At 49.1% G+C, this 16,859-nt stretch overlaps 2 protein-coding genes across 3 annotated transcripts in view; one reads left to right on the top strand and one right to left on the bottom strand.

The window, feature by feature from the left end:
- Positions 1–6,847, top strand: part of CASTOR2 (cytosolic arginine sensor for mTORC1 subunit 2) — a 243,787-nt gene extending 236,940 nt beyond the window's left edge. The window contains exon 11 of one of the 2 annotated variants that reach the window (XR_016347686.1): positions 6,525–6,847. The gene's annotated coding sequence lies outside the window, so the exon portion shown is untranslated. Of the gene's footprint in view, positions 1–1,456; positions 2,343–6,524 lie in introns of those variants that run through there. The other variant, XR_016347685.1, reaches the window with a different exon arrangement.
- RCC1L (RCC1 like) overlaps positions 1–15,911 on the bottom strand; it is a 35,734-nt gene extending 19,823 nt beyond the window's left edge. Inside the window, exons 1-4 of the mRNA XM_089772240.1 lie at positions 14,907–15,911; positions 13,943–14,072; positions 4,798–4,926; positions 1,329–1,395 (exon numbers count right to left, since the gene is read on the bottom strand). Of these exons, the coding sequence (XP_089628366.1) occupies positions 1,329–1,395; positions 4,798–4,926; positions 13,943–14,072; positions 14,907–15,815 (1,235 nt within the window). The 5' untranslated portion in view covers positions 15,816–15,911. The remainder of the gene's footprint in view (positions 1–1,328; positions 1,396–4,797; positions 4,927–13,942; positions 14,073–14,906) is intronic.
- Positions 15,912–16,859: the final 948 nt, after the last annotated feature.

The raw sequence follows: 16,859 nt of genomic DNA, 5'->3' as shown, positions 1-16,859 counted from the left end.
TCTACTGGAAACCTTCACTGAAGGGAGTATGAAAGCAAAGGAGAGAAGAAAATGACATTGGTAATTTGGTAGTGACGGTCTCAACTGAGGAACCAGGCAAGGCAAGGTAGACTTTGACTGTCTCCGCTGGAGAATAGAATTTAAGTACCAGTGAATTTCTAAGAACCAACGCTGGGAAGTACTAACACCACCGTTCAGTGCGCAGGCATCAAAGAAGAACAAGCTAAAATACTGATTGTCTCTCCATAGATTTAAAAAAAAAAAAAATTCCTGCGGGACAACAGAGCGACATCATCACGTCATTCTGCATTCCCACAGCCCCTCTCCCCTTAGCCACCCTTCCTCCTCCCTCCCACCTCCCTGACGCTAACTCCATTAGCCAGGAACACAGCCTGCACTGCCCTGCACTGTCCTCTGTTGGCAGGAGGGGGGCGGAGAGGCCCGGTCTGTCTGCGGGGGAGGGTGTGGGGCACTATCCCAAGAGGCCTGGATTGGCTGCAATGGAGGGGGGCCCCCCAAGATGCCCAGGGTAGCTGGGGGGGTTGACCTGGGCTCCCTTCCCTGGTGACTGAGGGGAGAGCCAGGCCCGCCTACCCCCAGAGACGGGGCTGGCAAGCACAGCGAGCAGGGGACACAGCCCCCTAGCACTTCTATATATTTACAGAGACCATGTCATCTTTTGGATTCAGCACAGAACTAGGAACCAGCAGCTGCTGCGTGCTAGCCCCTTTAGCTCTATGTCTCTCTGTCCACATTCGGTGGAACAACAATACTGCCCTCCCTTCACTGGGGTGCCTGGAGAATTGTTGTCTGCAGGATGCACGTGAGAGCTTGGCTCTACGTAAGTGCCTATTACTACTGCCTCTTCCCCAGCTGCAGATTCAGAGTGCGCTGTAGAAGGACTTGTTCGGGATCAAATGTTGGTTTTACCATTTTAATTATACATACGCATTGACGCATCTCAGCACTATCACCATCTGGGAGGCTAAAGATTGAAAACTGGCTGAAAAAAAAAATCACACTGTACCATTTGGGTAATCTGGTATTTTCTTGCTAATACCCGTGAAAAATGAAGCCAGCTCCTTATGCTTTTTTCCTCTCTCAAGAGCAGAGCGACCCCACAGTGCTCGGGCCCTGTGGGGTTTTACACCCCGTTCCAGCAGAGAGTAAGATTTCCCAGGCACGGATGTTAATTTTTGGACCCATCGATCTTGAGCAATGTTCATTTACAGTCACACGTTCCCCATTAGTTCCAAATGAAAATTGAGTATATGAAAAATTCTATTATACGAAAAGAAAGAGTATGAATTTAGCAGGATGAGTCTCACCTGTAAATTTCACCTTTAATAACTTTTCGGCCACATTGCCCATAGGAATTGTTGCCCATGCTGAATACTGAAAAACAAACATTGCATGCATTTAGCTATTAATACCAGGGAATTTCTCTCTCTCGTAGATGCTGGTTCCTAATTACAACAGCCTGCATAAGCCTAACACGCACCTAAAACGCTTAGCTCTCAAGCACCTACAAGATGATCCCGAACCTTCTCACCAGAGTTCACCTATGAGAGACTCAAGACATTTCAGGCAAAAATGCCTATGTAGTAATGCCATATGCACTGTATTAGGACCTGGAGGCTAACTGGCCATTCATCCATAATTGACTACCTCATTCCACTGTTGCCTAGGAGAATTAGAAATAAGATCAGCATTTCCACAGAAGCCCTAAACCAAGTGTTCAACACTCCCCCAGTGATCAACAGCTGCATTGGGATGCTATATATTGCACTGAAGTTGGTGTGCTAAAGAATTCTTGAGGCAGCTGAAAGCCAGTCAGCATGGGGGTTCATCTACATAGATAATTATTAATTCATTAATTTTACCAATGCAACATTCTTCCCAGACAAGTAGCACTTATGACTTTTTTTGTGAAACCTCTAAGGCAGTGGTTCTCAAACTTTTTGACTCATGGACCACCTGGCTCAATGCAAATCTTTCTGCAGACCACCAGTTGCTAAAGGAAATTCACCATTAATCACATAATTATGCCTGAACCATTTTGCTAGTGCTGCAGCTAGGGAGAATGGTTGAATTTAAATCAGTGGTTCCCAACCATTTCAGGCATACAGACTCCTTTTCAATCTATTACTATTTCACGGACCCCCCGCAAACAATATAGCTGTTTTCAAACCGTCCATTACTTGATAATCACTTGAAATGTATAACAGTTCATGAAGTTCAAGGGTGGAACTTCGGGAGAGTAAGGGGTCAAGAGCAGAACTTCGAGGGTGCAGGAGGGCAGCAGCCAGGATACAGCTTGCTTTTGATCTTATTCCCCGGACACTAAGGGAGTAAGAGGAAAGTGCTTGCATGCTGTGCATACCTCTCACACATCAGCTAGGTATGAGACACATGCATGGCATGGAAGCACTTTACCCATGCTCCCTTAGCGGCCAGGGAATGAAATCGAAAGCAAGCTGTGTTCCGGCATTCAATTATTAAATAGATTAAGCATTTTAACTTCCTTGTGTTAGTTTATCAAACTTCATTTTAAATAAAGTAAAATATTGATTTATGTTCTACATAAAAGATTTCCATGTTTTATTTATGGCAGGGGTGGGGAACTTTTCTGGACTGGGGGCCACTGACCTACAGAAAAATCAGTTGGGGAACCACACAAGTGAGAACAAAAACACGCCTCCAAAATCCCCCAACCCTCACTGATGTGGCTCCCAATTGAGACACTTCACTACTCGGACGCTCCAGTCCTACAGAACGAGGGGAAGGGAAAGGGAAGACTGAGGCTCGGGGTTCCCATAGGCTGGATTTACTTTTCTGGGGTTCCAGAGTTGGTGGATTTTGTGGACCCCCTTAGGCTGTGGTGCGTACCAAACTGAGGGGTTCAGTGTGTGGGACAGGGCTGCCAGCAAATGAGATAGGGATGTGGGGGACAGGAGGTGGGTGCAGGAGGAGGTGACGGTGCAAGATCTGGATGGGATGTAGGGTGCAGAAGCAGGCTGGTGTCTGGCTAGCGGAGAGGGAGCAAGAGCACTGGAGGGTGCAGTGTGTAGCCAGGAGGAAAAATGCAATGGTGGATGCAGGCACAGGGTGGGGATAGGTGTCTAGCCAACAGTGCAGGAGCAAAGGAGGGTGCAGGAGCAGGGTTGGGGTAGGGTGTCTAGCCAGGCGAGAGGGTGCATGAGCAGACAGGAGATAGGGAGCATGGCAGAAGAGAGGGTGCAGAGTGTGGCCAGGAGAGAGTGTACAGGAGCAAGTGAGGGTGCAGGAAGGAGCAAGCTAAGGTTACAGGGCCTTGGCATGTAGGGGGGGTGAGTGAAGCGGATTTGGGTGCAGGAGTCTAGGCATGAGGAGGGATGCTTATCTGGCTTCATGCCCCCACTGCTCCCATTGGCTGGTGGTTTGTAGAGAGCTGCGCCCCTGTAAGACTGTGCTACCAGTAGCGTGAACTGCTCCTATAATATATTGCTACCAGAAGTAGCACAATCCTACAGGCTAAACAGAAAACCAAATGTTCATAATTGCTACCTATTTCAGCACTGGGGAGCTCCTCTGTTGTCCTATGCACTGGCTTTGTGTTTATGGCAACCCAAATGGTACCTTGTCAGCACATGAAATCCTGAGACTCCAGAAAGTTTTTTGCGGTGGTACAGAACAAGCCAGGGGGTGGGGTGCACTGGGAGCAATGCAATTCAGAAGCGTTTCTCGCTTTGCATCAGCTCTTCGGTGAGGGATGAAGGTGGGGAACAGTCACTTAGTGACCCTGCTCCTTCTGGCTGCACCTCCATAATCTCCTGGGGAGACAGGCAGCCCTCTCCCCTGGCTTCTGGAGGAACCCCGCTCTGCACGGCTGCCCTACAGACCAGCCCTCCCCTCTTCAGAAAAGCAGCTGCTTGCACCACTGAGCAGAAGGCAGGCTGAGCAGGTCTTATAGGGAAAGGCCTCTGGGCTCCTCTGGATGATTCCCCAGCCCCACAGCGTGACAGCACCAGCCCTGCCACTTCCAGGGCTTCGTCAGCACAGCACCTCCCCCCAGGCAGCACCTGGAGCAGCAGGGCCCACTGGCAGATGCCACGACACAGTGCGGGGAGGTGGATGCCAATCTTCCATCTAGCAGAGCTGGCTCCCTGCAGGCAGGGCTGGATGCCAGGCTGCGGCAGCACTAGAGGGATCCCAGCAGCGGTGCTGCGTGCGGGCTGCTGCTTCCCCATTGGGTGCCACCAGGACCGCTGCTCAGTAGCGCTAGCGAATGGCAACAGCAAGGAACACCTTATTGCTGTTCCCCAAGAGGAGGAATGGGGGAGAGCTCAGTCCCCCTCCTCCCCTCACACAGTGGGGAGGCAGTGTGGGTTCCCTGTCTCATGGGAGAGCAGAGAGAGGCTGTGCTCCAGCTGTGGACCACCTGGGAAGCAGCCGCGGACCACTAGTGAGAACCACTGTTCAAAGGTATTTGCATAGCTGTTCCAAACCTGAATTAGAAAATACATCCAGCTGAAAAAGAAATATCCTACATTTGATAAGTCTTGGAGCGAGACAAACTAACCTTATTTTACAATACTTGCAGTATAAAACCATCTACAGCTTGTGCCAGATGGAACACAGAATGAGAAAAAGTCTTAAGCTTATCCTCCATTGAACAAACAGTGCTGTAAAGGTTGAAAAGACAATTCCATGTGCAATATTTATCCAGCGAGGTTTGGCTTCAGCGCACAAGAAAAAGAAAAGACTTCAACAATAAGATTCTATTGTCCCTTGCCACCACTATAAGTGATACTGTACCTCCTTCGATGTCCGTCAGGATCAGGGAATGAGCTCTCCCACAAGACACCTGCAAGATCCGAGTCTGCTGAGGAGTGTCCAGTGGTAATGGAATGGGAGATGGTTCCAAGACATACTCATAGCTTTTAGCTTAAAGGAGGAACAGACAAATCAGAAATTAGCAACATCTACAAAGTGAATTTAGTGTGATGGCTGGCAGATCATATTCATAAATGCACACTGCCAAATCCCATTAGGGATTTAAAAAACGTTTTTAAAAAGTAACCGTGTAACTGTTAAATATTCTAGAGGTAACACGTGCTATGGGCTCTGTAATAGAGAGCTTATACTGCAGAGCCCACAGTGCAGCCGGCTGCCCGGAAGCAGGGCCAGTGGCTGGAACCAGTGCACACTGGGAGCCAGTTTATACTATAAGTCAGCTCCCAGCACGCACCAGCTCTGACTACCAGACCCGCTCCCAGGGAGCTGGTTGCCATGTAACATTGCGGGCTCTGATACTACAGAACCCGAGTGCGGGCCAGCAGTTGGTGCATAATGGGAGCCAGCTTTTAAGGGAAAAAGGAATGCAAGGAACAAGCAGCAGCAAATGTGGCTTCACAAGGGATCAAAGATCTAAAGTTTTTTTTTTTTTTTTTTAAATATTACACTAGAAATGAAAGGAGTAGGTACCTCACCAGAATATACAATTAGTTAAGGCCATCAGGGAAAGAAAAGAGCAGCAAAAAAGCAAAATATAATTAATGCTAGACAAAAGTTTAAAGAGATAAAAGCTTTTACAAATATATCAAAGGAAGAAAATATACCAGAGGGAAAATGATTCCCTTAATATCTGACTATGATATCTTTATCACAGTGAGCAGAAGTACCTTCTGTCACAAGGTCACCCCTCTTGCTGCACAAGAGAACCTATTCAGTCAGATATTCATTTTGTCAGGTACTAACGATCTGGCTCTTAGTGACTGGCGGGAACTTAAAAAACAGGAAATGCAATAGAGGGGACTGCCTACCTACACAAAGGCAGTTTCAAAGGGAAATGACAGCTATTCTATTGCTGACACAACTACACCTGCACCTCAATAGCAGAAAGGTACTGACTGCAGGAGAAGTTCTAAGACAAACTACACTATGATCTAAGTCAACCAGAAGTTTGTATAAAAAACAACAACAACAAAAAGTCACATTCCCTACTGAATGTCGTAATGCTGGTAAAGCAGGTGCCAGTGTAACCCATGCACCTAATAGGGAGCCATCTCTTTAAGAGACCCCAGGGGAGGGGGCAGGGGTAAGAACAAGTTGAGTGTTACAGTTACTGGGCAGATTTAACACTCCACACCTTTCTGGAGTTGGGTATGATAGTTTGGGGTCAGACTTCATGACCAAGCAGGCAGGGCAGATGCTTTTTTGAGGCCTGTGTGAGCTGGGAGAAGCTGAGCCAGGAGCAGAGCGGAATGTTGTTCCTTACTCTACAGCACTTTGCAGCAGGTAGGGATGCTGTTAACCCTCTACCAGGGATCATGGGGAATGCTCCTTAGAGCAAGGAGAACCTGGGAGGGAAAATACCTTCTTCTGTGTTAACTGTATGCTTTAAATGCTGTTTTGATTTTAGCCAAACTGTTGTAGTTCACTCTCTCAGTCAGTGTGATTTTTCAGTTCCTTTTTAAATACAGTAATGGGGAAAGAGTCATTTCTATTTTGTTATTCTCGGTTTTTCTATTTTCTTGTAACAGGGTTTCTTTAAGTCTGTTGACTTGTGAGTTAACTGACCGGTTAATCAGTGAGCTGGCTGCCTAGGAGTGATCCACAGCAGAGGAGGAGTCTGCCTAGACTCCAACTGAGGATTTCCTACAAGCAAGTGGAGAGATAGTTCAGACTCAGCATATAGTGCAGATTTGATGATCAGAAGCACAAACTGAGATTTTGGTGAACTAAGACTTTCGGACATCTCAGTCTTTTCTTATTGTGTTTGTGTGGACTGAACCGTTCAAATGTACTTTTAGTTTTCTCTTTACTTAGGTTTACTGTAACTGTGGACATTATCTGTGGGTTATAAAATAGCTGTGTTCTGTTATAAGAATTAGATTTGTTTCTTCATAAGATTTAATAGTTATTTAATTAAATTCATTTCTTTAGTTTCTTTTTTTACTTGAATGTAGGGAGGCTGACAGTAGGCAATCAATCCTTGCTGAAATTCCTTACAGACTGAACTCTGGGCTTCCGGTGCTGCTGGGGGAGGGAGATGGGAGGAGGATTAGACACTAAAGAAGGGCAGTGAAGTCTAGCCCACCCAAGGTTACACCAGCTCATGCTAAAATCCCCATGTTTCAATTAAACACTGACACAAACTGGAATGTGGCTGTCCCACCTGTGTATTAATATTGTTAAAATAGATATTAGAAGAATGTGTTTCGTGTTCAGACTTTATGTAATGGTGGTCAGTCGCTACATGTATTAAAATAAGTTATAGCAGTGTTTCTCAAACTGTGCTCCGCGGAGCCCCAGGGCTCAGCGAGGCTGACAAACTGGAAACATCGATAGGTACAACACATACAAATCACTGGACCACTGGGGCTCCACATAAATTTTTATGCATACAAAGGGCTCTGGAGCCCAAAAAGTTTGAGAACCACTAACTTATAGCATCTGTATCCCATCCTTTAAAACACTGTTTCCCAATTTTATTTGGCCATGGAAACCTTTTAAACTCGAAAGAATTTTGTGGAACCCCTATTAACAGTCTTATATATGGTATATAACAGGCGATCGCACCACTGACTGACTGCTCTCTGGCATTGCACAGGAACACTTAGGCTACGTCTAGACTGGCATGATTTTCCGCAAATGCTTTTAACGGAAAAGTTTTCTGTTAAAAGCATTTGCAGAAAAGAGCATCTAGATTGGCACGGACGCTTTTCCACAAAAGCACTTTTTGCGGAAAAGCGTCTGTGCCAATCTAGACACGCTTTTGTGCAAAAAAGCCCCGATCGCCATTTTCGCGATCGGGGCTTTCTTGCGCAAAACAAATCTGAGCTGTCTACACTGGCCCTTTTGCGCAAAAGGACTTTTGCCCGAATGGGAGCAGCATAGTATTTCCGCAAGAAGCACTGATTTCTTATATGAGATCCTCAATGTTCTTGCAGAAATTCTAGCGGCCAGTGTAGACAGCTGGCAAGTTTTTCCACAAAAGCAATTGCTTTTGCGGAAAAACTTGCTAGTCTAGACACAGCCTTATTGCGGCAAACACAAATAAAACTTGTTTTCAATAAAATTCATAAATTAAAAAAATAATTAATATTTAAGAATCCTAAAATGTTATTGTAATGAAAATTTCTCACCGAACTCTTATTTTCACTTCACAGAACCCTGGGATTCTGCGAAACACCATTTGGGAAATACTGCTATAAGGTAATATTTGAGCAGTTGTACAGTAGAGTCCGGATTATCCGACTTTCGCTAATCCGACATTCCACTTTATCCGACATAGCTGGCTCCTGAAAGCAAAACTAAAAGCCTGCACTGCCCCCGGCCGCCTGCTATGTGACCTGGCCCGTTTCTCCTTCTCCAGCTGCTGACGTCCCTGCTGCTGCTGTTGCTCCTGCCCCTGCCGGCGCCTCTCAGTCCCCATTCCTGCCTGGCCCCTTCCTTCCCTGCAGCCCCTGGGCGTGGGCCGGGAGAATGGCCCTGCTCGCTGCCCCGTTGCTCTGGAGGCTGTAGGGAGGGAAGGCGCCAGGCAGGAATGGGGACTGAGCAGCACTGGCGCCGGCAAGAGCAGCAGCGGCGGCGGTGCCCGGAGCGAGGGGGCAGCGAGCGGGGCCATACTCCCGGTCAGCATACGGGGGCTGCAGGGAGGGAAGGGGCCAGGAAGGAACGGGGACCGAGCGGCGCCAGGGGGCTGCAGGGAGGGAAGGGGCCAGGCCACTCAAATCAACTACTGTACAGGTGATCCCTATTATCCGACATTTTCGTTAATCCGACCAGCTGTCGGTCCTGTTTAGGTTGGATAATCGGGACTCTACTTTACTGTAAGACAGGAGAAAATCATTAATTAGTATACAAAGACATTAACTGGATGTCACATTATAAACCAGTCTCCCCTGCCTTTAAAATTGCATTTTTAAACATCAAAAGCCAAGTACCAGTCCTACAACTGACAGGTACCTACGGATGTTAAATATCCAGTAATTAGTCAATAGGGCACCCTAAGGCTGTTGCTACACTTCAAAGGTGAAAGCACTGCATGGAGCCCGGGGTCAGCTGAGGACTCCCCCAATGACTCCGGGCTCCATGCGGTACTGCTGCTTTTGAAATGCCGCGGGGAGCCCGGCGTCAGGCTGCACACGGCGTTTCAAAGCAGCAGCACCGCATGGAGCCCAGAGTCAGCAGGGGAGTCCCCAGCTGACCCCGGGCTTCATGTGACGCTGCCGCTTTGAAACGCCGTGTACAGTCTGGGGACACCAAAGCTGGCCATGGGGGGCATAATAGAGGCAGCAAAGGGGCGGGGGGAAGCGACTAGTCGACTATCAACCAAGCATTTGCTTATCGGATAATTGACTAGTCCTTCACATCCCTACAGGCACCCTTTTTTTTTTTTTTTACACTTTTATAAGTAACTTGGTTTCTGTTCTTTCCACTCCAGCTCATCATATGATTAATTTGGTTTTACCCAAGAAAGCTCATGATACTATTTATTTTTGTTAGTCTCTGAGGTACCACAGGACTACTCATTTTTTTAAGTTACAAACTAACCAGGCTACCGCTCTGAAATTAATTAGTATGACGTGCTGATCTGCAATGCAAGATGTTACGTCCTTTCTAACAGGAAAGGTCTAATGACACCAGACTATTGTGGGATGTTAAAGATGACAAGAGACTTTTCTGCTCTTCCCCCATGAAGGTAAAGCATGCACATGGATTTCTCCCATCAGCTGAGTTGGGATCTCAGAGCACAGGATAGGAGGGATGAAAACACCAAACAAAAAGAAATAGATATCTCTATACTGCTTCAACTCTGGTGGGGGGGGGGGGGGAGACAAGTTTTCTAGGCACATACAAGAGAACCCCAGCAGTTGGTGCTCTTACGCTTGAGTCATTACAGGCAGCATTACTGTTACGTCTGCTAGAGGTGTGATAAAAAATTACATGCCCATGTCAGCACAACTTTGCTGGCAAAATGCCTGGTCTAGACAAACCTGCTACCAGAGCAGTTCTACTTATAGTTTAGGGAATATTGTTCAGGGAGATGATGTAATTAGGCCAGCAAAAAAAAACAACCAACCAAACAAAAAACACACACCCAACAACTTTTAGCCTCCACTAGGGGGCTCTGTCAGCAAAAATATGCAAAGGTTCTGTAGTGTAAACAAACCCAGAGACAGCAAGCAAGTGATCAGATAGCTGGAGAGGAAAGAGCTAAATATTTATAGTTTGCCCTCGAGTTGGTTGAGGATGGAAGGGAAAGAGAGAGTATGAGAAGAGATATCAGTGTAAAAAAATATAAATTAAAAAAAGGAAGGATATATCTATCAGGGATGGAAAAGAATAATGTAGTGTTGTTGCTGAGACATAACTAGCAGTAATGGGATGAAGTTAAGAAAGGGAAATTTAGGCTGAATATCAAGAGAAAGATTCATGCAAGACCTCAGACTGTTGTACAATACTCAAAGAGGGAAATCATTTAACTGTGGTATTAGAAGCCATAACTTTATGAATGATTCAGTGAATCACCGGAAATAGACAGTACTTGACAACTGCATGAACAATGATGTTTTCCCAGAAGATGAGAAGAGATGCATCAGAGAAAGCTCGATCATGCCTGAAAGCCTCTGATGATGGGGTGAAGACACAAAGAAGTGGAAGCACAGAATGTTCAGGCAGACTTTATGAACAGAGCCCAAATCCCCCTCTGCCTGTCTGGAGAGATGTAAACAGCCATTTCCTAAATGCTGGGCTCTAGTTCTACTAGAGGTCAACAAATGAAATTATTAGGAAGTTTTAAAAACACAGTATTTCTTCACACAAAGCCAAGTCAACCTGTGAGAACTCTTTGCCAGAGGATGTTGTTAAGGCCAAGACTGTAACATGGCTCAAAAAAAGAACTTGATAAATTCATGGAGGATAGACCAATCAATGTGTATTAGTCAACAATGGCCTCCTTCAGGCAGCACGTGAAATAGCCGATTATCAGTCAGGCTCAAGCAACAGCTCATGTGTCCACTGCGAACAATGCATGGGTGATAGCTAGCCCAGGATGTCTTGCTAATGAAACGATGTTGCATTGTCTGCACCAGAAGCCATCCTCACTTTTGGGCAGTGTAGCTGCAAAAGTACCTGCTCAACAAGGAAGTGCATAGGCTGCAGGGAAGATTTGGTGTACTCTAATGCATACAGCTGTGACAGTGAGGAGTGTAGCAAGAGAGTACTAAGCACCCCCAACACAGATTCTGAGGGACAAACATGCTTCAACTATGTGCAAGTTATGGGACTATTTTTGTAAGTAAATATATAGATGCCTGCAAATCTGCAGATATCTGTGGATGTGGATAACCACGGCTCATTTTTGTGGATACAAAGTTAGATGGGGATACAAATATTGTATCCACCCAGGGCTCTATAAATATAGCATGAAGGGGCGTCACATTAGACAGTCAGTAGCTCATAGTTAGATGTATGGGTTACATAAGAATGTGTGGTTAAACTTTGTTATTCACAAGCTATATTCATACAAGATATTCTACAGCCCTTCCACTAAAGGTGATTACTGTTATATAAGAAGTTTACACGAATTATTGTTGTGCAGTGCTAGTAAGAAGTCAGGATGTTACATGTTTAATTTAACAATCATGTAAACACACCAAATCTAACTGGTTACACAATTATTCGATGGTCCCCAGGGGCAAAGCTGGCATCCAGTGCACTCCCAGGGAGCCTTCTGCCACCCTGCACTGCTGCCTCTGTTTCAGAGGCAGCAGCACGAGATGGCAGCAGCCCCAGTTTGCAAGAGGCCCGAGCTCCCCGCAGACAGGGGCTGCTCTGGAATCCTACCTGCCTCAACTTCCGTGATGCTGCCGTTGTATCAGAGGCAACAGCATGGGATGGGGGAGGTGGGTCCATTAAATTGGTGCTTGGTGGGTGGGAGAGCTGGTTCTATGGGAGGCAGCAAAGGGGTGCAGGCAGCTCCACAGAGCTCCCTGTGCAAATCAGCTCCCACCTGATCCCCCCCACCCTCCGCCTCTATATCAGAGGCAGCAGCATGGGAGGAGGAGGGGGGGCGAGCAGCTCCACAGGAGCCAATATGCATAGCAGCAGGGGGTAACAAGGGGGAGTGCATGTAGTCGTTAAGATTAACTGATAAGCCCAGATTTATCAATTAACCATTTAAATGACTATACACTAACACCCCTTGAAAAAAGATAATTACAGCGGTTATTGTAGTTAGAATCATAGAGCTGGAAAAGACCTCAGGAGTCATCCAGTCCAGCCCCCTGCCCACGGCAGGACCAACCCCAACTACATCAACCCAGCCAGGGCTTTGTCAAACCGAGACTTAAAAACCTCTAGGGATGGAGATTCCACCACCTCCCTAGGTAACCCATTCCAGTTGTACCACATATGCTTTAGACTTACATCTCTGGCCAAGCAGAGAACAAAAATATGTTTTATAATTAGAGAGCACGGGTCAAGTCTGCAAAATTTCATAAAAACAGAAAGAAAAAGGTTTTGCCAAATCCGACCATTCTAAAAATAACAAGTGCATACTGCTGTATGACTACAGGCAGTCCCCGGGTTACGTACAAGATAGGGACTGTAGGTTTGTTCTTAAGTTGAATCTGTATGTAAGTCGGAACTGGCGTCCAGATTCAGCCGCTGCTGAAACCGATCAGTTTCAACAGTGGCTGAATCTGGACGCCAGTTCTGACTTACATACAGATTCAACTTAAGAACCCCAGGCATCCCCAAGTCAGCTGCTGCTGAAACTGATCAGCGGCTGATTCCAGGAAGCCCGGGGCAGGGGCTTCCTGTAGTCAGCCACTGGTCAGTTTCAGCAGCGGCTGACTTGGGGACGCCTGGGGCAGAGCAGCTGGGGTGCTGCTGGGTTGGTCCCAGCTGCTGTACCACAGGCGTCCGGAGCTGCTGTACCACAGGCGTCCGGAGCACGGTGGCAGCAGGACAGCCCAGACGCGCCGTGGCTGTCCTGCTGCCCTCGGGCTCCGCGGCTTTGCTCCCCATTCCCCTGGTCTGCAGACCAGGGGGACGGGGAGCAAAGCGGCGGAACACGCTGGCAGCGGTCTTACCAGGGGGACGGGGAGCAAAGCAGAGCAAAGCTGCGGAGCACGCGGGCAGCGGACAGCCCAGACACGTCTGGGCTGTCCGCTGCTCGCATGTTCCGCCGCTTTGCTTCCTCTCCCTGGTCTGCTGGAGACCAGGGAGAGGACCCCGCTCGTAACTGCGGATCCGCCGTAACTTGGATCCGCGTAACTCGGGGACTGCCTGTACAAACTTCTGCTTTAACAAAAGGCAAAAAAATGTGGGGAAAATGCACTCAATACATCACCTGGAGCTAAAGATTTCCCAAACCTTCCAAAGCAGAACTATTTTAGGTACATAAGATAGCTGCATTATCAATTGTATTTAGAAGCTGTCTGCCAATTTTGGTCAACATTAAACTATGTTTTCATGGGTTATGGCCTTTTTGGTAATTTTATGATTTGTTCAGATTGAATGCCCAACATTTAAACATTACCTGATACAGAAAAACTGCACCACCACTTGAATCTACACCACTTTGGTGATGACCACCAAATACGTGTCTAACACGTGATTTCAAAGACATGTTCCTAGCTGATGGGTTACCCTTTAATGCCCAAAATGAGTCGAGGCTGGTACACTACAAATACAAAATAAATTTTTAAACCACTCCATTGACAGATATAAATTCTTTACAAGACGATTCTCAGAAACCACTAACGGTGCAACCTCAGTCATAGTCTTACCCATCCTCACTGGCTCTCCACCCCCAAGAAATTCCCAAAACGGTCTGTCTTAAAGGTCCACCAACTCTGCTGGAATTTAAACTTCTAGAAGTATTTGTGGTGTTTTCCAATACTGTATTTATGAACCCTCAAATCCCTAGAAGAGCTGAGATGCTTACTTTGATCCTTCCTGCTTCTCTGAAAGCCAAGCTGAGAATCCTTGTTCAGCCCCATGCCCCAAAGTTTGGTAATGTCAGTGGTTTTTGACGATATTAGTGTGAAGCCATAGCCACAGGCTGCAGAGGATATCTTTAAGAAAAGCAAAACATTGAGTGATCAATCCTTTCTGGAAAACTGAAGCTTATTTGATTTTATTAACTTACCAATTAAATCCCTGCTGGAACCCTCTAAGTACTATCAGCAGGGTTCAACAAATTATACAATTTACTCGCCAGGTTTGGGCGATCTGCGCATACGCAGATCGCCGGACAGCACGGCTGGTAAGCCCTGACTATCAGCATGTAAATAAGAGATTATTAGAGACTATAATGAACCATAATTATGGTGACACAAACTCTCCATCAGGACACTGACCCAGCTATGCTACCCAGCAGCAACAGAATCAAAGTAAAGCTGTTAAATTAATCCCCAAAAGCTTCATCCCATCAGTCTGATTCATTGAGATATACCCATTGATTTTATAGCATTTAAAGGAAGTTTTTAAAGTCAAATTCTAATGAATGTTACTCTGCATTTTTCAACATAACATTTAAAACCTCAGACCTAGTTATTGTGTTCATTCGAGTGGCTGAGACTCCTGCTACACTGAGCTAACATTTCCCAGTTTTTTTACCTTAGAGGTGAAGCATCTCAATAAAACACAGAAAAAAATCCTCATCCTCAGAGGAAAATGTTGTAAATACTTCTTAAAATAAAGCCCTCTGGGAAAAAAAAATCAGAGCTGGGCCTAAACAAAGTGATTACATCAAAGCTTTGGGAAAATTCTGGTGCTAATTTTTCACCTTTAACCAAAACATTTGTGATTATGGAGAAGAGACAGGATCTGAATATTGGCTCCATCTCCACCCCAAAGCAGCGTCCTTCCAATAGAACTTAATGGGTCTCCCAGCGCTTTTCACTCACCTTCTCAACAGTGTCCAGACGGTAGGGTGTGGGCTGTATCCTCCGGCTCTTTTTCCAGCCTGCATCAGGCTTAACAAAACTGGGGATCCCCAGGGCTCCAGCATGACAGAAACCCCAGACAAACACCCGCTCCTTCCGCTTGGCCTGCTTCCCCACATACTGAAACACCGGGGCAGAGTCCTCAGCTTCTCTCAATTCCCGGCTGCTCCTGGTCCGGGCTACCTTGGCAAAGCCTCTGGAGAGGCCCTGCAGTGGCAGCTCCCGTGGGGGCCCCAACAGCCCCCTTTGGGGCAGCAACTCCTGCAGGGCTACCAGGGCCCCCCCAAACCTCCCCTGGGGGCCAAGAACATGCAGCCCCCTCAGACCCACCAGGGCCCCCCCAGACCTGCCCTGGGGGCCAAGAACGTGCAGCCCCCTCAGACCCACCAGGGCCCCCCCAGACCTCCCCTGGGGGCCAAGAACGTGCAGCCCCCTCAGACCCACCAGGGCCCCCCCAGACCTGCCCTGGGGGCCCAGAACGTGCAGCCCCCTCAGACCCACCAGGGCCCCCCCAGACCTGCCCTGGGGGCCCAGAACGTGCAGCCCCCTCAGACCCACCAGGGCCCCCCCAGACCTGCCCTGGGGGCCCAGAACGTGCAGCCCCCTCAGACCCACCAGGGCCCCCCCAGACCTGCCCTGGGGGCCCAGAACGTGCAGCCCCCTCAGACCCACCATGAACCCCAATAATCCCCTCTGGGGCGGCAGCCCCCGCGAGCTTCCCAGGGCCCCCCCAGGGCTCCTCGGGGCCCCCAGCTCAGGCCGCCCCCGCTGACCCACCAGGGCCCCCCCGGGAAGCCCCCGCCTTCGCAAGCCCCGCTGGGGCGCCAGGGGCCTCCGGCTGCCCGCGCGGAGCAGCAGAGCCGGGGCCATGGTGCCAGCGGAGCCCGGCCCGTTCCCCGCTACGCCGGCAGCGCCCCGAGCGCGGGAGCCGCCATCTTGGCGACCCTTCCCCCCCGACCTCCGCGGCGCACGCGCCGGAGAACCAGCGGCAGGTCACGTGTGCGGCGGCCATGACAGTCGAGGCACGCTCGGCGGCCCGGCCGAGGCGCGCCACGTCTCGCGCGATTTGCGATTTAAAGGGGCAATGCCCAAAGTGGGGACGGCGGGGTGTGGACCTGCAGAGGAGCCAGAAAAGCCTCCCGCAGGGCCCGCCTGCGCCATCCAACCCCATCCTTGGCTCCTGGCTGGGATGGCGCGGGCCCCGCTGCACCAGCCCCCTCTTCGGTGGGAGCCTGGCACGGCCACATGGCCGCAGCTGGCAGCGCGCCTGCCATGGCGGGAGACAGGAAGCTGGACCAGCTGCCCCTAGGCCCACCTGCCCAGCCCCCGCCCTAAGGCTGCCAGGTGTCCGGTTTTCTGCCGGACCGTCCGGTATTTGCACCCTCTGTCCGGTAGAAAAAATCAGAAAATACCAGACACGTGCAGCGACCGGTATTTCCTGGATTCCCGGCTGGGCGCCGGGCGGAAGCCTGGCGGGGGCGGGGGAGTGACCGGGAGGCGGGGCGCAATTGGTGCTGGGAGCCCTCTGGTTGCGTGCAAAAGCCAGGCAGGGCAGGGCAGTGGCCAGGACTCCCAGCCACTCCCCCCGCCTGGCTTCTGCTCGTAACCAGAGGCTCCCAGCGCCAGTTGCAGCCCCACCTCCCAGCTGGGAGCCTCTAGTTGCCTGCAGAAGCTGGACAAGGCGGGAGTGACTTCCAGGCATTCCCTCGCCCCCGCCCGGCTTCTACCAGGAACTAGAGGGAGTGCCTGCAGGGGGCGCAGCCTGTTGGGCTGCGGCCAGTGGCCGCCCCCCCCCCCCCCCCCGCCAGCTCTGCTTCCTGCCCCCCTTCCTCTGGCCCCCCCAATCCAGCTCTTCCGGCCCACGATCTCCCCCAGCTCTGCTTCCCGCCCCCCTTCCTCCGGCCCCCCCTCCTC

This window comes from Pelodiscus sinensis, chromosome 21 (genome assembly GCF_052426305.1).
Source record: "Pelodiscus sinensis isolate ZL-2025 chromosome 21, ASM5242630v1, whole genome shotgun sequence".
NCBI classification, from domain to species: domain Eukaryota; kingdom Metazoa; phylum Chordata; order Testudines; family Trionychidae; genus Pelodiscus; species Pelodiscus sinensis.
The sequence above is the reverse complement of the archived record's forward strand: the minus strand, read 5'-3'. Positions and strand labels throughout refer to the sequence as shown.